At 37.5% G+C, this 24,886-nt stretch overlaps 1 protein-coding gene across 1 annotated transcript in view; it reads left to right on the forward strand.

Moving 5' to 3' along the window:
• Positions 1–11,557, forward strand: part of MYSM1 (Myb like, SWIRM and MPN domains 1) — a gene marked incomplete at both ends in the record, with an annotated part of 34,990 nt that extends 23,433 nt beyond the window's left edge. Inside the window, 7 exons of the mRNA XM_084243187.1 lie at positions 178–228; positions 917–991; positions 1,547–1,735; positions 2,468–2,600; positions 10,029–10,134; positions 10,314–10,371; positions 11,399–11,557. Of these exons, the coding sequence (XP_084099313.1) occupies positions 178–228; positions 917–991; positions 1,547–1,735; positions 2,468–2,600; positions 10,029–10,134; positions 10,314–10,371; positions 11,399–11,557 (771 nt within the window). The remainder of the gene's footprint in view (positions 1–177; positions 229–916; positions 992–1,546; positions 1,736–2,467; positions 2,601–10,028; positions 10,135–10,313; positions 10,372–11,398) is intronic.
• Between the last annotated feature and the right edge of the window lie 13,329 nt (positions 11,558–24,886).

Below are 24,886 nucleotides of genomic sequence, written 5' to 3' on the forward strand. Positions count from 1 at the left end.
AAGAGGGAATTTTCCCCCTGTTAGGGTTTTAAATGGTAATTTTAAGAAGTCTGGCTTGTGCTGAACCTTAATTGGTAATGAGACAGTAGGTAAAGGAGAAAAGGGTGGACAGCTCAGTGAGGGAGAACAAAATCTCTATTTTTATGCTCCCCCATTTTTTTTTTTTTTATATTTCAGGAACCATTTCAGGTGAAAGTAGCTTCAGAAGCACTTTTAATAATGGATTTGGTAAGGATAATCTATTGTGTTTACTTAGTTATTCTGATTTCTATTCTTGTGTATTTTTATTGCAGGCATAAGAGAAAAGTATGGAAGACCTGTATTTTGGATCTTAACTATCCTCTTTTACAAGGAATCTAAAAATAAGTCTTTTCTTTTGGAGAAAAGCCAAACAATTGCATGTTTCCATATTTTAGAGAAAATAAATTAATGTGAGTTTTTGCAGACTGTTTATCATCATTAACCCTGTTTTCATTTTCTAGTATCCTTTGTCTGCTACCTTCTAGATAACTGCAAGAAAGCACAACTCCTGTAATTTGGAGGTTCCTTTTTTGCACTAAACTACTGAGACTTCCAATAGTTGTATGTTTGTTCATGGAGTTTTTCTGTAGGAGAACCAAAAATGATTTTTATTTTGTACCCTTATAATTCCTTCCCTAAAAAGGGACAGCACATGGTATCTTAGAGTCTGTGAATGTTTGGTTCAAAGTTCTTAACTACCATCAAGGTAGATCAGAACTCTTAAAAGTCACTGCGCAATGGGCAGAGCATCTAGTTCCTCTACTATGCTATTTTATTTTATAAAAGCATAGTGACCATACTTGTGAATGACTCTCCTATGATAAGTGAGTTTTATTCTGATTTTTTGTCAGGTGGGTTTGTTTGTAGGACTAAATCTGTTTTGTATTTCTTTTAGCATGCTCATGTTTCCATGGCAGAAGTGATTGGTCTGTTAGGAGGAAGATACTCAGAAGTTGATAAGATAGTTGAAGTAAGTTTTCTCTTTAAACATTTTTGAAAATTACTTATTCCTCTTCCATATGATTTCAGTGACTATAATTAAAATACAGATTTTACCTGAGATAAAAATAAGAATGTGCAAATGTAGAGACTTTACTCCCAAAAGTGACTTAAAGTTCCATATATTGAGCTGAGGCCTTGCTGTCTCATTGCCTTCACCAATAAAATGTTACAACTCCTAAGATATCAGGAAGCATGTCCTGACCTTATTCTTAAACTTTAGTATGCATCATTCTGTTGAAATTATTATCATAAGTAATAGGGGTCATTCAAAGTGTATGTTTGTACAAGTATTTTATGAACTGACCTGGAAAACCAACAATTCTTACAGTCTTGTTTGAGTGAAAAATTAGATTCTGAGTACCTAGCTTAGTTGTAAATTTTTAGCTTACTGGCCGCCTATCATATAGGCAAATAAAAGGGTGGGCTTTGAAAGGTTTCTGTATCTATATATGAGAGAACTAAAGCATTAAGGTAATAGAATTAACAGGATTTTGGTTATCATGTAAGGATTAATCCTTTATAGGTTTTTGCTGCAGAACCATGTAACAGTCTGAGTACAGGACTACAGTGTGAGATGGATCCTGTCTCACAGACACAGGCCTCGGAAACCTTGGCTATAAGAGGCTATAGTGTCATTGGATGGTATCATTCTCATCCTGCCTTTGATCCTAATCCTTCCTTACGAGATATTGACACTCAAGCCAAATACCAGGTGTGTTCATAGGTCTTACATGTATGTATTCTGCAAATAGTTGTTTTCTCTCCCCTCTCATTGCTTTCTATTAAATATACTTTTAACTTTTCTAGCAAAGTACTGCATTTCTGATATCTTTACATCTGGAGCTTTTCAATAATTTGCATTTTTTCCTGACTACAATAATAATAATATGTTTATTTAAGCATTTAAAAAATCAACTATTTTGTTTAATACTAACAAGCTATCAAAGTAACCGTGATGATTTCTCCAGAGCCTTTAAAAAGTAATATGGACAAGTAGAATAGGGAGTGGCTATAATTGAAATAATCAGAAACATAATATATATTTTGCCTTTTTAGAAAAAAACAGTTTTGTTTTATATAGGTGAATGTTTTGCTCTAGGCAGCAGTTTGTAAATTATCACCATATTGATAAAGATTATAGCTGAAGGGTACTGAATATATTTTGTAAATATATTCGTGGCAAATGTGGAGTTTTGCAGGCCAGGTTATCTTTTTAAGGGTCATTTCAGGCTAGGATAAACATATTTTGGCCTGAAAAATTTAGAGTCTGGGATGAAGATACTCAACATTTCATTTGGTTGCTACTTAAATGTGAAAATTCTAACACATCATTTTGTTCTCTTTTGTTCTCTTCATCAGTAGATGTTTAAAATTTTGGTATGGATAAATACTGACTTTGAGGTTTATGTAGTTGAAGCTAATTACACTTTTCCTTTAATTGTAGAGTTACTTCTCCAGAGGTGGCGCAAAGTTCATTGGAATGATTATTAGTCCTTACAATCACAACAATCCTTTACCTTATTCCCAGATAACCTGCCTGGTTATAAGTGATGAAATTAGCCCAGATGGCTCTTATCGTAAGTTTTCAACAAAACAACTTCACCGTGTTTTTGCTTTTACTTCTTTCAACTTACAAATCAAAGAATTTACAGCTGTGAAAAACTATTTGATGGAAAAATTTGTGCCCTCAACTAGGAAATCACTGTTTGCATACCATATAGTACAGCCACTGTCTTCCCTTTTATGATATACTTTCAAATTCAAATCTCCACTGTTATTACCACGACCACTGGGCATAAGGCTTACAGTGTGGAGAAAAATTATGGCCAAGCAGTGTGTGTTTTAGGTACTGGAGACACTGCCATAAACAATTTAGACAAAGACTCTGTTCTCATAAAAATTGCAGACTGGCGTTCTTTGTGACGACATTCAAATGAAATGTAAAGAAAGATTACCACCTTACCACCAAGTCCATGACCTCCAATTTAGACTTAACAATGCCTGACTCTATTTTTAAATCTCTTAGTTTCCATTCTGTCTGAAGAAGTTGGTTTCACCTATCATATGATTTGATTCCTTTGGAATTTATGCCTGCTTGTGGTCCTGTCACCTCTGTCTGGATAGGAAATTAGTATAGCAGACTAGGAAAAGAAAGAGATAAGATCGATCAGTGGATGGAAAGGAAGAATGGGAGAAAACTATTGGCATCCCTAGTATGTATGTACTCTCTTCTCCAGTCTTACTAGAACTACTCTAGTTCATTGTTCTTTCTGCATACTGTTACTGCACATTGTATTCCTCCTAATGAGCTCCTTGAAGGCAAATATTTTATTGTTCTCATTATTCTACCTTCAGTTTTCTAGCACAAAACCTGGCATAAAATAGGTACTAATAAATGGAGCATTGGTTTTCTCTTTATTCTCAATGATGTCACTCAGATACGCTCTCTTTGGTAAAGACTTCCCAGTGCTACCCCATGTTATTTACTGTTGCTTTTATACTTTGTGCATCTGCAACAGTTGCTTTCCTGCCTTCATGGTCACTTTTGTTTTTACTGTAGTATCTCTTTAGTTTGTCTTGCTAAACTGTGAGCCCCACAGAATAGGAACTATGGCTTCTTCGACTTAGTATCTAGTGACTCGTTATCAGTTGCATTGCACCTAAGAGGCTGTCAGTGCTTTGTGGGGTTTTATTGAATGAATAGAGTATTGGTAATAACTTTAATTGAAGTGCCCACATTAAGTATAGCATGTAATATCAATGTTCTTTAGTATGCTTTTACAAAAAGTTATAAAAGGAAGAATTCATTAACTTGTGCTCAATTTAGTTTAATATTTTCAATCTGCTGGATTTGTGGAGTTAGTGTCTATTCTGATGCTGTCCAGTACAATAGTTACTAATTACATGGGTCTGTTTAAATTAATTTGAATGAAATGAAATGTATAATTCAGTTACTGGAATTCTGCTCTGGTCAAAATGAAGTACTAAGGACTATCTGAAACAAGCAAAACTGGATAATATATATATATATATATGTATAAAGAGCATGGTTGTTAGGACATAACATCAACCAATGAAGGAATATGATTGCTGAGAAATGGGAAATATATTGTGACACCAGATCACTAGTTTACTGACTTAAGAGGTTCCAGGTATAGAAATCTACCCAAGAGACTGCACACTGTGAGTTGAGGTCATAGAGATGAGACCAAGAAGACTGAGGCAGCTAAATTTGTGGGACTTGGTACCCAAATCCAGAAGCCAACATAGAGAGCAAACTCAAACTGATTTATAGAAGGTACACATTTAGTATTTAGCAAAATACAGCTCTGCGTACTTTTGTGAAGAAACTGCATCATGCCTGGAAAAGATTCATTTGAAAGGATTAGAGGGAACATTCCTTGGTGCTCACATAACCTGCCCATTGGACAGCACACAAGCATTCAGTGTTATGGTCATTGCAGAAAGTTCTGTTGGGCAGAGTTGCCTCTTAAATGACTTGAGCATTATTAATACTGCTTATTAGGTCATAATCCTAGGACCTTTATTTTACTCCTCTAGGAAACCCTCTTGTTTAGAAATTAAGGTTTTTTAGAAGATGCAGGATACCTTGTGGTACAGTACTTTTAACTCGGGTTATTCACATATTCATTCAGTTTCCGCTCATTCATTCAGTCTGTTAGGTATTTGCCCAAATCCTATCTTTAAAATGTCTCCAATGGTTAAGCATTTTCTATTCTTATAATGGGCAGGGAATTAATTTTGTTCTGATATTTTAGAGGAAAAATGTCCAGTATAAAAGGAAATTTTTACTGGTTTTAGTGCCCTTTTTTTAGCTTAGAAAAATATTCTTTATATCAGTTAGAGCTGTGTATCATTTGAGTGTGTGGTTACCCCTCAGCATGGACTAAAAATACATTTATCTGTCTTTATTCTCAAGAGTCTCTCATCTGTATTTAGATTCCAGCTCTATCATTTATTGGTTATTTTACCTTGAGCAAAATATATATTAATATATCATTCTCTTTTGATATATCATTCTCCTTTGACCCTTCAGGTAGGTTGTAATGTGAAGTGTGTGGCAAATAATAGGTCTTCAATAGGTAGTTAGAGTTATAGCTGTTGTCTATGCTTGGTAGGTTATTAAAACATCAAGTAATAGAAGATTGTTACCAACAAACAGTGTTTAACAGCTCATGTAGTGTAATGTATTGTTCTTCTTAAGTTTTTGGAGGGAAGAAATGAAAAAGATTATTAGACTTGCTGTTCCCTCCTTTCATACATTTGAAAAAAATAGATGGGGGAGTAACATTTTTAGAGCATATGAACAATTGAACTGCACTTTTATTGTAAGGAAATGTAGTTACATGTTTTGTTTTGTTTTTTCCATTTATTCTGACCTGCTGGCTTTTTTTTTTTTAATAAATTTTATTTTTATATTCCCCATACAATTGCAACCCCCTTATTTTGACCCCAATCTCTCCCCTCCCCGCCCCCTATCCTCCATAGAGTGTCTCTGGTTCACATTTTTTTGTTGTTGATTTTGATTTTCACTTTCTTATAGTTATTCATTTTCTTGGTCCCTTATTTAAGTTTTCTAGATTCCTGCTATGAGTAAGACCATCCGATATTTTTCTTTTTCTTTCTGGCTTATTTCGCTGAGCATGATCCCTTCCAGCACCATCCATGTTGCTGCAAATTGCATGTGTTTATCTTTTTTGATGCTGAGTAATATTCCATGGTGTATATGTACCACATCTTCTTGATCCAGTCATCTATTTTTGGGCATTTGGGTTGTTTCCAAAGCTTAGCTATTGTAAACAGTGCTGCTATAAACATAGGGGTGTAGATGCTCTTTGGAATTGATGTTTCTGTGTCCTTTGGGTAAATACCTAGGAGTGGAATTGCTGGATCATATGGAAGCTCTATGTTTAGTAGGTCCAGAAATCTCCACAAGCTCTCCATAGTGGTTGGACCAGTTTGCACTCCCACCAACAGTGCAGAAGAGTTCCTTTTTCTCCACATCCTCCCCAATATTCATTGTTGCTAGTTTTTTTAATATGTGCCATTCTCACTGGTGTAAGATGGTATCTCATTGTAGTTTTGATTTGCATTTCCCTGATTATAAGTGATGTTGAACATTTTTTCATATGCTTGTTGGCCATTTGCATTTCCTCTTCAGAAAAGTTTCTTTTTAGCTCTTCTGCCCATTTTTTGACTGGATTATTTTCTTTGTTGTTGTTGAGTCTCATCAGCTCTTTGCAGATTTTTGTGATCAGTCCTTTATCATTAGTGTTGGGTGCAAAAATGTTCTCCCAGTTGGTGGGGTTTCTCTTTGTTTTTGTTATTGTCTCTTTTGCTGTGCAGAAGCTCTTTAATTTGATGTAGTCCCAGCTGTTTATCTTTGCCTTCACTATCACTGCTTTGGGTGATATGTCTGTAAAGATGTCTTTGATATGAATATCACGTAGTGTTTCGCCTATACTTCCTTCTATGTATTTTATGGTTTCAGGTCTTATGTCTAGTTCTTAATCCATTTTGAGTTGATATTTGTGTATGGTGTGAGGTAGTGGTCAAGCTTCATTCTTTTGCATGTAGCAATCCAGTTTTCCCAGCACCATTTATTGAACAAACTTTCTTTGCTCCAATGTATAGTCTTTGCTCCTTTGTCAAAGATTAGTTGACCATAAATCTGTGGGTTTATTTCTGGATTTTCTATTCGATTCCATTGGTCTGTATGTCTGTTCTTGTTCCAATACCATGCAGTTTTGATGACTATGGCTTTGTAGTATAGTTTGAAGTTTGGGCGTGTGATGCCTCCATTCCCTTCTCTTTTTTTTTTTCAGGAGAGCTTTGGCTATTTGGGGTTTTTGGTGATTCCATATGAATTTCATCAATAATTGTTCTATTTCTTTGAAGAATGACATTGAAATTTTGATTGGAATAGCATTGAATCTGTATATTGCTTTTGGTAGGATGGCCATTTTAATAATGTTTATTCTTTCAATCCATGAGCAGGGGATGTCTTTCCATTTTTTTGTGTCTTCTTCTATTTCTTTTAACAGTGTTTTATAGTTTTCTTTGTATAGGTCCTTTACCTCTTTTGTTAGATCTATTCCCAAGTATTTGATTTTTTTTTGTTTCGATAATAAAAGGGATGTTTTTTTTTTTATTTCTTCTTCTTCTGATTTATTGTTTGTGTATAGGAAGGCTACTGACTTTTGAATGCTGATTTTGTATCCTGCCACTTTACTGAACTGATTGATGAGTTGAATTAGTTTTTCTGTGGCGTTTTTGGGTTTGTCTATGTATATTATCATATCATCTGCAAATAGTGATAGTTTGACTTCTTCTTTTCCTATTTGGATTCCTTGTATGTCTTTCTCTTGTCTTGTTGCTCTGGCTAGGACTTCCAGTATTATATTGAAAAGCAGTGGTGAGAGTGGACATCCTTGTCTTGTTCCAGATCTTAATGGAATTGCTTTCAGCTTTTCACCATTGAGAATGATACTGGCTGTTGGCTTGTCATAGATGGCCTTTATGATGTTGAGGTATGTTCCTTGTATCCCAAGAATTTCAAGGGCTTTTATCATGAATGGGTGTTGCACTTTGTCGAAAGCTTTCTCGGCATTTATTGATATTATCATATGGTTTTTATATTTCTTTTTGTTGATGTGTTGGATAACGTTGATTGATTTTCGGATGTTGAACCATCCTTGTGTCCCTGGAATGAATCCTACTTGATTGTGGTGAATTATCTTGTGGATACATTGTTGGATTCTGATAGCTAAAATTTTATTGAGGATTTTTGCATCAGTGTTCATTAGGGAGATTGGCCTGTAGTTTTCCTTTTTTGTGTTGTCCTTGTTTGGTTTTGGTATTAGTGTAATGTTGGCTTCATAGAATGTGTTTGGTATTGTCCCTTCCTTCTCAATTTTTTGGAAGAGTTTGTGAAGGATAGGCACCGATTCGTCTCTAAATGTTTGGTAGAATTCATTTGTAAATCCATCAGGTCCTCGGCTTTTGTTTTGGGGGAGGTTTTTGATTACCATTTCAATTTCGCTGCTTGTAATTGGTCTGTTTAGGTGTTCTATTTCTTCTTTATCTAGCTTTGGGTGATTGTAGAGTTGTAGGAATTTGTCCCTCTCCTCTAGATTGTTGAACTTGTTTCCATATAACTGTTCATAGTAGTTACTGATTATTCTTTTGATTTCTGCTGTGTCCGTTGTGATTTCTCCTCTTTCATTTATGATCCTGTTTATTTGTGCTTTCTCCCTTTTTTCCTTCGTGTGTCTGGCTAGGGGTTTGTCTATTTTATTGATTTTTTTCAAAGAACCAGCTCTTGGTTTCATTGATCTTTTGGATAGTTTTTTTAGTTTCGATTTCATTTATTTCTGCTTTGGTTTTTATTATTTCTTTTCTTCTACTGGGGTTTTTTTGTTGTTCTTTTTCTAGATCTTTGAGCTTCAAGATTAGGTTGTTTCTTTGAGTTCTTTCTTGTTTCTTGATGTGAGCCTCTATTGCTATATATTTTCCTCTTATTACTGCTTTTGTTGCATCCCATACATTCAGGAGATTGGTGTCCTCCTTGTCATTCAATTCAGAGAATTTTTTAATTTCTTCTTTGATCTCCTCATTAGTCCAGTGGTCTTCCAGTAGTGTGGGTTTCAATCTCCATGAGGTAGGAGAGTTCCTTGCCTTCTTTTTATGGTTTATTTCTAGTTTGATGCCTTCATGGTCAGAAAAGATGGTTGGTATGATTTCAATCTTGGTGTATCTGTTGATGTTTGTCTTGTGCCCCAGTATGTGATCGATCCTGGAGAATGATCCATGTGTGCTTGAGAAAAATGTGTACTCCATATTTTTTTGGGTTTAGTGTTCTATAGATGTCTGTTAAGCTGGCTTTTTATTTACTCGAAAAGCCTTATGATGACAAAAACCCAGAGAGGCAGTATCCTAACTTTTATCTCTTACTAAATATAACTTCATATGCCTATAAACAGATTTTTAATTTCTCTGTGTCTCAGTGTCATCCATAAAGAAGGGGGGTGGGATAGGCTGGGGAGGCAGGGACAATAACAGTGGCTAGTTTATTTAAGTGGCCTCATATATATTCAGAACCTAATGTCTGGCATATGGTAAGCATTATATAGGTAATGTTGTTTTTACTGTTTTGGCCTTTGGTAATGAAGCAATCAAATTTTTCTTTTAATATACTGTAAATACATATAAATGGGGATTATGAAAGATCCCCATGTGAGGAACTTCCAAGTGGATTCATCCTTTACTAGTATTTTTTTTCCTAGTTTGTTTACATGATGTCCACCCCTTGGACTCCTTGCCTACAAAGTAGTACGACAATTTTGACTCAGGGGCAGTTGCTGCTAATCCAGAATTAATCCTACTCCCTGTCTTGTCTTAGATTGGCATTAGTAAGGAGGTAGAATGGGTGGCCCCAGGCGGGCAAGCCTGGTAGGCTAGTTTGAAAATCCAAGCTCTTCTGTTTTGTTAAAATCTAAACAGGTTATTTAACTTCTCTCAGGCTCAGTTTTCTTACCTGTTAAATATGAATAATTCCGTTCTTTATACCATTGTCTTAAGCTTAAATAGCCTACATAGAAAAAAATCAGTAGGGTAGAATTTGTATTGGTTTGTATCAGTCCCAGTTTAAACCTGTGGTTCTGACACAATTGTTAATAGTACTCCCTTTCACTCAGAAAGTCTCTTGGTTTGGATGATAAATTATGTGATCATTCTACCTCTCACATTTCCTTGCATAGAATTGTCAAGCAAAGAGCACTTTTACTTTTCTTTATTATTATTAATTGCATGGTATTAATATGCTTGGTTCAGCCAGGCAGTAAATATTTAATGAATGTCTACATGTTTAAAGTGCTGGTCAGCTGGACTGCCAAGATGTGGTGGTGAAAATACTGAAAAGAATTTTAATTGAAAGGAGATTGGATATTTAAGAAATAGTAAAAATGTACTTTATGCTTTTCTAGGTTTACCTTACAAATTTGAAGTACAACAGATGTTAGAAGAACCTCGGTGGGGATTAGTGTTTGAAAAGACAAGATGGATAATAGAAAAATACAGACTCTCCCATAGGTATGTGCTGTGGTTTGAGATGGTTACATATTTGCAGCATTTCTCATTAAATTATGTTTTAGGGAAAACCCAAGTTAAAAATAAAATTGTGATGTATGGCATCAACCATAGTTTATTACAAAACTGATTAGTTTATAGTGTTTTTTTTCATTGTTTTGTTTTCATATTTCTTCCTACAGTAGTGTCCCCATGGATAAAATCTTTCGCCGGGATTCTGACCTGACTTGTTTGCAGAAAGTAAGCTGCCTTCATTTTAATTGGTTCCATTGTTCACAGATTCTAAAGCTATTCATCTTGATGTGTTTTCCCATGATGCCTAATGCTTTGTGGATACATTTTCTGTGTTTCCTTTATAGCTTTTTCCCTTCTAAAATTAATTTCTAGGAGATAATTAGTAATGTGTTTTGTTGCCCACACTTGCATATAGAAATAATACTGTTTTAGAATAAATTTGTCAGTGTTAGCTGATAAATTTCTTCACAGATTATTACTGTGCACAATGGAGAATATTTTTCTCATTTTTATTAACTTCAAAAGTACCGTGTTTCCATTTTAGCTTTAACAGTTGATCATTTTAAAAAATGGTAATATAAATCTAACAATTAAATTTAAATGGTTATTTTATTTAACTTTCTGGTAGGAAATGAGTTCTGAAATTTTTTTCAATTATAGTGCTGATACGATGATTAGTTTAATGAGTTAAGAGTTAAGTTTAACAAGTTAAGACCAATATAGACTAGCAACATGATTTTGGTTTTATTTTTGTTTTTTTGGTAGCAACTCGGGAATAGAAAATTTAAACATTCTTTTTAATATCTTTTGCCCCTTCTATGATTGTCACTCTCTATGTTCAATTGGAATGTTAATATGCATATTTCTCAGGAATAGACCAGTGTCCCAGTTTTGAAATAGTAGAGTCCTATGCTTATATGAATGTATATTTCCATCCTTCAGCATTGTGTTGTAAATGTAACTACTAAAAAAGGAAAGCAAAATCACAAAGTTGTCCATAGTAGAAAGCATCAGGTTGCTTTTATAAAAACTAGGGGAGCTAACATAAGCATTTCTCAACATAACTTCCTACACCCATCTGTCGGACACAATTTCAGGAGAATGTGTCCTTAACATTTAACATATAAGGAGAACATTTCTCATGTGAGGATTAGAAAGTGTGAGAACTAGAAAGGGATAAAATAATGATAGCAATGCAAACCCTTTTCCTACTTTTTATGTATTTAAATGTAAAACTTCTCTTTTCAACTAGCTTTTGGAATGTCTGAGGAAAACCCTGAGCAAAGTGGCCAATTGCTTCATTGCTGAAGAATTCTTGACGCAAATAGAAAATTTGTTTCTTTCCAATTATAAGAGCAAGCAAGAGAATGGAATGGCTGAAGAGAACTTTGCTGTGGATCCAAAGGAATAATTAATGTAATTCTTTTAAAGTAAGACATTTTAATCTTGACCTGATAGATCCTACTTTCAGGTTACAGCTTTGACATTATTGTAATTTAGCTAACACTGACACAGCTTTGATAATTTTTCTCCACTTACCAGAATTAAAACTTTCCCACCTATGTGGCAAGATGAACTTGTTTGCATAGTGACTATCAGAGTTGTGTAAACCAGGCCACTACTCTGCTGCAATCCTACTGGGGCCAGTGAGCACTGCAGTGCACTCTGAGGGGCAGTCTGCCTTACTGTTGTGTTGAGGCTGATAAGCGGAATCTGTCTGTAGTTTTTGTTTCTCCCTCATTTTTGATAGCTCATATCTCATTAGGAAAACTTGCATTTGTTCTTTCTGTTTTGGTGAGATTTCTTTATGGTTGTAAATGAGATATGAATGGTGGTCAAGAAACATTGTTAACATAGCTGAGAACTGCTGGTTTAATTAACTAAACCTAGAGATTAAGAGAAAGCATGATGAGAAAATCTTAAAAATAGAGAAGAAACAGAATCACATTACCAATTTATAAATTACAGATACTGGCTTCCATTTTATTTTATAAGATACTATAGGATATGCCATTTTATTAGCTGCCTGAAACATTTTGTATGGATTTCAGATACAGTAATCAATTCCTTCTGTATGTCCACTTCCATTAATGTGTGTAGTAAAACCTCATTTAACTGGATAATGGACAAATTGCAATAATGTTTACTAAATCAGATATTTAATTTTAATTAAAAAATAAATACTTCACGGACGTAATATATATTTAGCCCAGTTCATATACTTTCTGAATATAGAACAGAGGTCAGCAAACAAACGTTTTATGTGAAGGGCCGCTTAGTAACAGGCTTTCTAGGCCACATAGTTTCATCTCTATCAGACAATACTCTCTATATATGTTATTCAACCTTTTAAAAACGTAAAACCTTTCTGAGCTCATGGACCTCACAAGAAACAAGTTGTGGACCATTATTTTCCAAACTCTGCTGTAGAGAATGAAAACATTTACAATTTATTATCAGCTACATGAGCCTGAGACACTGAAAGTTCTTGCATCATCTTCAGACAATAAGAAAACTCAAAATTTGATTTACGTTTAAGTACATTTTCAAATAAGTAACCATGCTGCCTGTTGTATTTTGATGGATTTTAGCTTATTTCTATTAACTATAGAATTGGTTTATATCCATTCTTCAAATATCCTTATTAAACAGTTTTATTACATCTAAACTAAGTATGATTCTGTATTCATGTTTTTTGTTTTGGTTTTTGGTTTTTTCTCATTGTAATCAACATCCAGTTAAGAATAAACAGTATTAGAAGGAGCGACGAACCTGTTTTAGATGACCTGAATTTTGTCCAAACTTGTGATTTGTGATGGGGGGTTAATTTATCTTCTCTGGGTCTAAGTTCTCATATAATTGAGATCTAAATGATTTTCCTAGTATCCTTTCAGGTCTAAAGTCCTATGGTTCACTCCAACTGTTGATTGGATTATTCACTTAGAGCTTTATATTTTGAGAGGGTATGGTTCCCAAATTAATAATTGGGATTTTTTTTTTGTTTGTTTTGGGGTTTTTTTTTGTTTGTTTGTTTGTTTGTTTGTTTGTTTTTGGTAAAGAAAGCTAGTAGTATTTCTCACGTCTCTATATGCATTTAAGACAAACCATGGAACATAGTTTATAAAACAGTTACTTTGGGAACCATGGTCTAAGAGCTCTAGACCAAAAATCAGGAAACCTGAGTTCTTACCCTAATTCTGTTATCAACTTTGCTTTGTGTTAATGATAAAATCACCTGGTGTTATGACTGAGTATTCCCTTACAAGCACAGAAAGTTGGATGTTACAGAATACAATAATTCTTGCCTTTGTGCTCTTCTTATCTTTAATTTCTTTCTGCATTGTACATCAGGAACAGATCCTTTAAAGTGGTATTAATTGACTTTCTTGATTGACATTTCCCTGTAATATTGATGAATTTGGGTGATGGAAATAGTAGAAATTGTTCAAAGTTCTATTCTCAAATCTGGCTTTCTCTATAGTGGTTAACAACATTTATGAGGAACTCAAAGATAGTCATCTTCAGAGCTTAGAGCTTTGAGACCCCAATTTTTAAAATAATATCTTACTGAGTATTTTCTTCTGAAGACAGAATATATTCCTTATAAAACAAATTTTTAAAAACAAGTATAAATCAATTATTATAATCCTACTACCTAGAAAACCAGCTACCATTTTAGTATATGAATACGTCCCCATTTTTTAACTGTAATTTTAAATCATTAAAATCTTTGATCTTTTCCTCCCTCCCCACTCATTTATATTCTCCATACTTCCTTTTTTCTTTTATAATGTTCTTAAAATATTTTTATTTTTGTAACTAGGTGCCACATTCCTGTCACTGTCAGCTTTGGGCTACCAAGGGTAGTTGGAACCAAGACCTTAAAGAAGCACAGAGAAAGTCTAGAACCAAGTAGTAGTGTAATATAGGAAGCTCAGGAGGCAGGATCTCAAAGGAGCCCTACTTTTAGTTGTGTTCACAGGAGTGAAGATGGGACTTGAAAACATCTAAGCCTCTTGGATGTGAGGACATCCCAATTTTGGTTCTGATTTTACCTACACTCTCTTCTACCAATAGCTTGAGACTTACTCTGGAGTCATACATGAAATTTGGAAAATTAATTTCACCCAAGTGCAAAGAAGAAAGCACATACTTTTTTATCATGAGCAGCTGCCTCATGATGGTTAATACAAAAGAAAAGTGGACTTGCACTCCAGTTTACCAGAAGTATAATATTTATATTACAAATTAATATAGTGTTTTGCAATATTTCTAGAAAGTCACAGTGAAGAATAATATGTAATGTACTTTGGTTTATTTCTGACATCTTAAGTGGTTTTATATGTGCTATTTCCCCCATGTCCTGTTTTCTCTATTTTTTTATTTAAAGTATAATTTTTGCTTTTGATATCTTCTGAATCTATTTTTAAGATACCTTAATTCCTTTCTGGAACAAGTCAGAATATGTTATCTCCCCTAAATCATGAAAATATTCCAGAGAATCTATGATTATGTCAATGGCCCTGTACCAAACTTGAGGTAAAATTCGCTTGTAATATCTGTTTGTTTTTTTTTTTAACTTTCTTACTTTGATGTTGATAAATATGTTCATAAGAGCATTAATTTTAGGGGAAAATGCCTGATTTGGAATCTTTGAGATTTTCTGAAATAGTGTATTAAGAAGTATGTTAAATAAGATTTTGTAGTCTGTATTCCTGCTAGGTTACTACAGAACATTTATTTCAGCCTATGAATTTTAAAATAGTATTCAGATTCTAGCATGACTTAAACAGATTGGTCATATATAAACTTGTGGATTAGATATATAAATTGTTTATTATAAATGTTTACTATGATTGATAAACCTGTTACTGTTGTTTTCCCCAAATGTTGATGTTTATGGATTTCTCTTGTTAGTTTGAATTTTGGAATGTTCTATAAGAAAACAATGATTTAAACTATTTTGTACGTTTGAATATGATGCCACATTGTGTATATCTTTAATATAGAATGTTGTAAATATTAATGTTTGTATGATTATGAAAGCTTTTCCTCAAAATGATTGAACTCTCTTCCCATACTTAACTGTGACATATATTATCTGATTTTAAGCTTTGGGATTTTATTGTGCAGTAAAAATTAAGGGGAAGCATTGTGAAGATTCTATTATAAATAAAATTTTGAAAATAGAATCATTTGCTTTCTCTCTGCATTATTAACAGTGAACACATTGAATTTGCAAAAAATGTCCCATTGAATCAGCAAGCATTAGTTGAGCCTCTGTTACATTGAGCATTGAGGTGAGTAAATCTTGGCTTCTGCCCACAAGAAGCCTATTGTCTAAAAGTGGGAGACACATAAAACCCAATAAGGGTTGTTAAAATACTAAAATGCAAACTGCAATTATCAATTCCTGTAAAAGACTTCAAGGGTAATAAGTGTGTAGACAAAGGAGAAATAATTCTCTAGAATGGGAGCAGTAAAATTGATTTCTTAAAAGAGATTGTCTTTGAACAGCCTGGCAGGGTTTGCTTCAGTGACATTTGGGGGAAGGTAGTCTAGAGAGAAATTACCTTAGCCTTAATGTGAAAGTAAGGAAAGAGAAATAAATATTTAGAGAATGGTAAAGAGTCTTTAGCCAGCAGGCAGGGTATATGGAGATGTTAATTAAGAAAGAAATATACTTTCAGCCAGCTATGCAGAAATATAAAGTGAATGAAAATCCACCTTAAAATCAGAATTAACTCATTAAATGGTCTTTAATTTTCCGATCTTCTTTTTCTAAGCATTTTAACTCATCAATTTAAAAGCAGAATAATAACTATATATCTTTAATTTCTGTACTTTTATTGAAGACATCCTTATCAGTCCATAAACATCTGTTTTTTGCATATGCCCATGGCAGTCTGTAGTGTAGAATTGCCATGATTGATTAGTTTTCAGTTGATGAGCTTTAAGTTGTTCCCATTTTTCTATGAAAAAAATTCTTTTTGGGGGCACATTTACTGTTGCTCCCAATAGATTCCTAGAAGCTTAAGTGCTAGATCAAGATCTATGTATACTTTAAATGTTAGTAGGTGCAGAAAAATTATTTTCTACCAGCTAACTTTCCTGAAAGTCATTTAGCCCCATTCATTTATTTACAAAGCCAGTTTGAATTCAGGCTTCTAAATGAAAATAATTTATGTGGCAAAGTACAATAAAAGATCCTAAGAATTGTAATTCCACAGGGCATTTATTTCTTTGGAAGTTCATTCCACTATACAACTTGTTGTAGATTTCTTGTTAATTAGACATTTGCTATAATTTTCTAACTGTGGCACCATCATACTCTGCTCACGACTCCAGATGAGCATTGTCCCACAATCCTATTTGTACTTTAATGGTTTTTCTTACTGTTGCTGATGTGTTTCTACATCACTGATTCTCAATTATCTTTCCATAGAATGCTAGCTTAAATAAAATATTGTTGGTATTTGCTGAGATGTAGTTAAATAGAAAATTTGCCATTGCCTTCCATTTTTTTCTGTTATCTAAAACAAACCTTATCAGCAACTAATTGTTACCTTATCAATAACTAATATCTGTTAACTGGGTATAATCAATGATTTCTTTCTCACCTCCCCCATTATCACATCAAAATGCAGAAGAATTGGAGAGTTTCAGAAAGCAAGTTAACTGCATAGTTCACCTTATTGAACTTTTTATTTTGTTCCAAAACACCTAATAGGACTTAGCAGAAATTGTGGCGTCTGTGCCATCAATAAGTCACCAGAAGACTGTCCATATCAGTGGACACATCAGACTCTCTTTGTGTTGACCATTTTCAGAATAGAACTAATTTGCTAATTGCCAAAAAAAAAAAAAAATGAGTGAACTAATCTCCCACCCTGCCTCCCCCAAAGAATTTGTTTTTATGAAATTAGTTTGCTTTTATGCAATGTTTCATTAGAGTCCAGCACCATAGAATTAGAGTGTATGTAAGAATGATTAAGGTAGGTGCTTTAGTACACCATCCTTAATTTTCAGTGTGCTCACACAGCGGTTCTTTTCTCACACCAGCCCATGGCAGGTGTTCTGACTGGGTGATTTTCCTTGGCAGCTCCAGTAGATAATTTAAGTACCCAGGTTCCTTTAACATGTGACTGCCAAGCTGTAACTCCATAGCCCAAGTGTCATCCCATCTTTCAGTACAAGATGAAAGAAAGAATGGAGCATCACACACCTATTTTGACAGTACACACTTGGATCACATACTTGAGTTGGAAGTACACACATTTTGCTCGCGTTCTTTTGGCAAAAACTAGTCATATTGTCCCACTGGAAGCAAGGCAGTGTTGCCAAATGGAATCCTGATTGAGCAGCTGCTTCTGTACAAAATTTACACATGGAAGGAGAACAAGAATTCTTGTTAATGGCTAGCCATCTCTATTGCAGATGGCTATGCTGATTGTATAAAATGTTACAAATATGTAAGTGAGCTTTAAGCTGCTTGAGACCCCAATTTCATATAGAAGAATGGACATTTTTCGGGCCTCCCAGGTCGCGCAGCGGTTGAGCACTGGGTTGCGAAGCTGCCCGCGGCCTCTGGCCTCTGGCCGCGGGCAGCGCCGGTTGGACATGGTGCACAGACCTCTCCTGCCGCCCGCTACTCCCCTCAGCAGTGTACTTGTCTCTCTGCATGCTCTGCTCTCCCCTCCGGCTCTGGTGAATTCTCTCACCCTCCCGCGCTTCTGACTATACCCAGTGCTTGTATATATAAATAAATAAATAAATAAATCTTTAAAAAAAAAAAAAGAATGGACATTTTTCTATGAAGCCAGAGCCTTAGTATTAAAAGAAATGGTTCGCTTACACCCTGTAATCAAAATATGTTGGAACTGGAAAGGACTTTGGAAATGTTCAGGCTTGAGGCAGTCTTATATTCTAATGTGAGGAAACCAAGATCCACAGAAATGAAGAAACTTAACCCAAAGGAAGAGAGCCAAAGCAGTAGCGAGGTAATCTCTGGAAATTCCCATTCTGTTGGCCAAGCATGTGAATGAGTCCAGATTATTGTCAATTTCATGGCATAAATAACTAGTCTGAAGATTTCATGTGTCATTTGAATGTAAAAAATAATTTGTTTTAAAATACAAAATATATGTTTTAAAAATTTGTCTTTAAGAACGGCAAAATCTAATGCCCGGATATGAATTTTATTGAAACATTGACTAAGGAATTTCTGTTAGAAGTGATATAATTAATGAAATGTAACAGCTTTATCTAAAACTAATTTTATAAACTTTGAGATTAGCAACCCCCCAAATCCTTGCTGTTTGCCTTATATATTCACAAAACTCCATTTGTTCTTCAATCTTAATGAAAATGTTAATATCTAAGCCACTAGATGGTGCTCTGTCACAGTGTATGAGCAGGGAGATCTCAAACCTGTAATGTTAACTTACAAAAATCAAAAGATTGCATATATGGCTGAAATTGTAAACACTGTAAAATTGCAGTAGTTCAGCTCCTTGACATTGTGTGATCTAGTGGTAAGATTCCTTGCTTCATAAGTCTCAGTTTAGCTGTTTTCATTTTTGAAGTTACAGCATCCATTCATTTATACATAGATAAAATACTAAATACTTTATATACAGTATCACATTTAATTCCCACAGCTACCCTGCAAGAACAGTTTTATTATCCCCATTTTACTTCTTTTTTTTTGTAAAGATTTATTTATGTATACAAGAGCTGGGGCCAGAAGTGTTGGGGGGGTGAGAGGTTCACCAGAGACAGAGTGGGGAGCAGAACAGGCAGATCTACCGAAATAACACTGCTGAGGGGAGCAGCGGATGAGACAGGAGAGGTCTTCTATGCCATGTGGTTTAGCTCCCTGGCTGGGGATTGAACTTGTGCTGCAGTGGCTGGTGATAGTGCTGAGACTTAACCACTTGCACCACCAGGGAGGCCCTTATTATCCCCATTTTAAACTACAGTTTTTAAGTAACTTACACAAGGTCTTGCAACCAGAAGTGGCAGACAGAATTCAAACAGGGTCATCATAAAATTCTAAAGCCAGAGCACCCATCCTCATGTTGTTGGTTTCAGAGCTGGAAGGTACCTAAGGAACAATTTAGTTCAGTCTCCTCATTTCTGCATGAAAGAACTGACCCCCAGAGATGAGAAGTACCTAGTCCAAGTCACAGCCCCAGTCAAGGCCAGACTGGAAAATCAAGTTCTTCCCATTGCCAGCACACCTGGATCACACCTCATGGGAGTCCCGGCCTTCTCAGGACAACCAAAGAAATCCTGTGCCAAAGATGCTGTGCCACGCTTTACCCTAACATGGTGGGTCGATGTTACCTAGACAATAGAAGAAATGGACCCAATATGCTTGAACGTGATTCTCTTTTTTCTCCATTACGGTCAAACCTGGGAAAGTGAATTTTTTTTTTAAAGATTCATTTATTTATTTATACAGACACTGGGTACAGTCAGAAGTGCGGGAGGGTGAGAGAATTCACCAGAGCCAGAGCGGGGGACAGAACAGGCAGACTGACGAAATACACTGCTGAGGGGAGCAGCGGGCACGGCAGGAGAGGTCTGCTGCCATGTGGGACCCTCACCGGTGGCTGGGAATCGAACCGGCGCTGCAGAATCTGCGGCTTCGCAGCCCAGCCCTGAACCTCTGTGCCACCAGAGGAGGCCCCTGGGGAAAGTGAATTTTTAAGACACCTTGCATTTTCAAAAGTAATCTCTCTCCATTCAGGCACCCTCCACCCTCTTTCTGTGAAGCACAAATATAATCATGCTGCTTTTCTGCTTTACATTCCTGAACAAATCAAGCTTTCTGAACCAAGCCCCACATGGAAGTTTAGAAGACCTTTATGATGTGTCTCTAGTCTCACCTCTCTCCAGCCCTCTTCCCCTCCCAGCATGTGCGTGTGTGCACACGCACACACATACTTCTATCCGAACAAATCCAAACACCTGCAGTTCCACCTGTGCAGGCCTATCCACACCTTTCCATTTGCTTGGATCTCCCCTCCCTAGTTCCACCATCCTCTTCTATGTGACCTTCCAAATTCAGACTCACTTCTACTTAGAAACTCACTTTGACTCTTCACTCCAGACTGGATCTGATTTCACCCGAGCCCCTATAACACCTTCTTCTTACCTGGATCACAGCCCCAGTCACACTGGCTTTTACTTATCTGCCCTTTTCCGATGCCCTCACTGGAATTGAGTTCTTCATTAGCACAGACCCTGCCTTCTTAAACTGTATTCCCGGGACCTAATGTAATAGCCTAGATTAAGAAAGCACTTAACAGCAATTTGATGAATGAATAAATGACTGACTGAATGAAAGAAAGCAAAAAAAGACAAGGCAGATCCTCATGGGAAATCAGTTCTATTACACACAGATGCCAGATTTTCTTGTTTTCTGCTAAAAGGAGGAGAAAAGAACTAAGGCAGGACTGTTCTGAAAAAATAAGCCCCAGAGTGGGGTGAGAGCTGAGAGCCTCAGAGAAGCAACATCTCTTCATTAGCATAAGTGCTAGGAGAGTTGAAGCAACTGATTAGCAAGGGCAGCCTGCTCCTGAAGATGCATTCTCCTGCAATTTCTTCAAAAACACAAAGGCAGGTGAGATTATAACATTCTAAATATAATTGCATTTCCTAATCAAAAATGCAACATAACTCGGATAATTATGCAGTTTCTGTATCTTTACCACTTTACACTCTGAATATTTTTCTCTCTGTGAAATGGCAGGATGTGCTCTAACATTTTGATATGCCTCCTTGTGTGCTTTTCCATGTGTAACAGGGTGGTCCCCAGGAAAGGGGGAGGTTCCAGGTTCCCTGCCCCACCCAAGGGAGGGTGGAGCTGAGCAGGGAGAGAAGCTGCAGAGGAGACTGAGGAAGGAAGCAGGATGGAGCCAGAAGGAGACCTGGAGGAGGCACATGGAGCCTAGAGACATGTGAAGAAACTGTGCTTGTCTTTTGGTCGTGGACTGGGTATACAGATGTGGGTGAGACCCGTGGGGAGGTGACAATGGTAGCTTTTATCTTGATGTTGATTTTGCTCTTTTCCTTCTGGGCTTGTCTGGTTGTTTCTGACCCTTTTCTGTGGGTCCCCACTGGAAGATGCTTTAGACTTGTAGCAGGCTTTGGGGCCTTGCTCTGGGCCAATCCCATTTGGATGGAGTTTTACCCACGAGGGGACGGGTAACTTTGGGTGCTTCATTTAGAAACTAGATTCTTTGCCTTTCCCAAGTCTGCTAAATTAGGCCTCACCTGTTTATCTGCTATTGTCACATAAGTCCACACAAAGGCACCACTTTCTCATGCTTGCTGAAGTTCCAGGGGGGCATGGAGGTGGTTAATTGTGCATGTTCAATCCATCCTCTATAACTGAGTCCACGATGCCTTTCCTTATCAAATTCCCTTCAATGAGCACACATAATTTTTCATAATTGGAAAAACAATCAGGAGAAAGGTGGACATTTTTCAAGTTGAACCTGGGACCGACTGTAAACAGGTACAAGAGTGACGCGGGAGTCTGGCATGACTCAGGGAGCCGGGAGGGCGGGTGCCACCTGCAGGACTGGACGTCACCTACCAGAGCAGATCTACTGGTGCTCAGCCACAGAGTAAGTTGCGCCATTCTTAGGGAAAGGACCTGTTTTCATGCCATGGGCATTGTCCCTCTGGGGAAAGTCCGACTTCTCAGAGCAGGCAATCTGGGTGTGCAGAGTAACCCAGGGCCTGACCCAGTGCCCAGGTGCCCCTGACCTTGGACACTGGAGCTGCCTGACTCCCTCCTCCCACGCTCAGCCCTCCACTCCATTCCAGGGCTAGTGCTGACTGTCATGGGGGCGGGGTGGGATATAGGGCATCTTAGTATCTAGTCAGCTACGGATTCTGCTCTGACTCACACCTCCACCCACGTCACCATCCAGTGGGGAAGGCCCCACCTTCAAGCCCAATTCTGGTACCTTCCCAAACATACTTTTTTTTTTAAAGATTTATGTATTCATGCATATAAGAACCAGGCTATAGGCCAGATGTGCGGGAGGGTGAGCAGAACAGGCAGATCCACTGAAATATACTGCTAAGGGGAGCAGCGGGTAAGACAGGAGCGGTCAGCCATGCCACATGGGTATCTTCCCTGCCAGCTGGGATCGAACCTGCACTGCAGAGGCTGTGGACAGCTTTACAATGTTCCGCTGAACCGCCTGCGCCTCCAGGGAGGCCCCCAAATATACTTCTAAGTCAAGATTTTGTTAGGCCTGCCACCAGAGCCTGCCATCTAAGCCAGAACCCAAACCTGATAACTGGATACTCATTACCATCTGCCCATCATCCCTGACATCCCCTTTGACGTTTCTGAGACACATAACACTGCCCACATCCACCAGAACCAAAGTGCTCTTCACCCAAGCACATTCTCGGTCAACCCAGCAACATCATCCCCACCCCTGAAGGCTTGAGGTCATGATTCAGGAGAGAAAGAAACATGTTTTACCCGAGACAGCTCTCCCAGGTTCCCAGCTTTACCCTCCTCAAATAGATTTTTTTTTTTTAATAGAGGCATGTTTTATTTATTTATTTGTTTGTTCGTTTGTTTTTGTTTATACATGCACTGGGTACAGTCAGAAGCGCGGGAGGGTGAGAGAATTCACCAGAGCCAGAGCGGGGAGCAGAGCAGGCAGAAGGACCGAAGTACACTGCTGAGGGGAGCAGTGGGCGGCAGGAGAGGTCTGCGCGCCATGTGGGACCCTCCTCTGGTGGCCGGGGAGCAGCCGGGAATCGAACCGGCGCTGCAGAGGCTGCGGGCAGCTTCGCAACCCAGCGCTCAACCGCTGCGCCACCGGGGAGGCCCTCCTCAAATAGATTTCAATCCCTAGGTTAAGAAAGACGAGGCCTGTCTTTCTAAAACTTTCTGGAGGACATCAAAGATTGATGATTTCTTCCCAAAGTCAATAGACACATTTTCCTGTTGCCTAATTTAGACCTGATTTGGGGAAGGCCTTAGGTAGACCTTGGTAAGCCTATTTCGCAGTACAAATTTGGAGCATCTGAGCCTTAATAATGGGCTTGTATTTTTCATAATCAGCTGTTACTGGCGCTACTAGTAATTAATAGAGTGCTTTCTACATGTTAAAGAGGGTGGGGGGACAGGGAGCAGCAAGGCAGGTAGGGAAGACATCCAGGGAAGACACCTTCCTAGCTGCTGTTCTATTTGTGGTATTAATGCTGGGACTGCCCAGGTTTAAATCCATCCCCACCACTCAGCAGGTATGTGACCTTGGGCAATCATTCTGTGTCTGTTTCTTCATACATAAAATGGGCTTACTAGTACTGCCTAACATCAGCTTGTTGCAAGGATTAAATGAGTTAATACATGCAATACCTTTAGAACAGTGTCTGGAATGAAACAGGCACTCATTAAATGTTAACAATTATCTTAGTTGATCACTACCATTATCATTCTTTTATTGAGTATACTGTTTTTAATCATTTTTTAATTTTTTATTTGTTTTTTCATTTATTATTGTTTTGGGTTTTTTTTGTTTTGTTTTGTTTTGTTTTTACATTTTAGAAGGACAGGTTTATTAGGAAAAGGAGGAAGAGAAAGTGAGGCACCTGCACAGTCACAGGCAGGCAGGGGAGTTGTCGGTGCTGCTTTGCAAAGGGAAAAGGTTTGTGAAAAGAAAAGATAGGGCAGTTGTTATTTAAAACACTGTATCAGTAAAGTTTCAGTGTGGAAAACAGAAGCCACTGTAGGTGTTTTTTTCTACCTTTTTTTTTTTTTAAAGATTTATTTATTTATGCATGCAAGAGCTGGGGTACAGGCCAGAGATGCAAGGGGTGAGAGGATTCACCAGAGACAGAGTGAGGAACAGAACAGGCAGACTGAATGAAATACACTGCTGAGGAGAGCAGCGGGCGAGACAGGAGAGATCTGCTGCGCCATGTGGGTAGCTCCCTGGCTGGCTGGGGATTGAACTCGTGCTGCAGAGGCTGCGGATTGCTTCATAAGTTGCATCTTAACCTCTTGCACCACTAGGGAGACCCCACTGTACATGTTTCCTACAGAAAGGGACTTAACACAGGAAATCAGATGCTTAAATAACCCTTGGAAAGGGACAAATGTGTGGGCTGCAGTCAAATCTCCAGAAAAGATCACCCAGGGATACTCATGGACCAATGGAGGGAGCTGATCTCTGAGGCCTCCAGAGAACCTGCTGGAATTAAGGCCCCTCAGTGTTGCAGTAAGCACCGTAATTATATTGCCTCTAAACACTGGTAAGCCTAGGGCTGTGACCACCCAGGGCCAATCAAGGATCCCTTGTCTCAAGTGGAAGGATCCTAGAAGGAAGCTATGCAGAAAAGTGTCATCTCCACAGTTAAACTTGTAACAACAGCATTAAAAGTGCAGGACGATGGTTTCCCATCATTTCTACCTTCTAGTTTCCCGAAGGAATGTCTAGATGGCAGAACCTAGTAGGGAGTGGAGCCCATGAAGTAAAGTTGTTAACATTCCAAGTAGAGGGATCTATCTGGAACAGATCAGATGATGATGGACAATTCTAGGGTAAGTGAATTGTCAGGCTTTTATGCCCAGCCTCTGTGGCTGTCACTTATGACCTTGAACACAGAAGGCATTTTGGAGCGTAGGCCCTGGGCACATATGCCTGATGGTAGACACCTGGATCATGGTGTGGGCATGTGTAAGTGGGTTCACCTG

The sequence above is a fragment of the Talpa europaea genome, assembly GCF_964194135.1.
Source record: "Talpa europaea genome assembly, chromosome: 9".
Taxonomy (NCBI): Eukaryota; Metazoa; Chordata; class Mammalia; order Eulipotyphla; family Talpidae; genus Talpa; species Talpa europaea.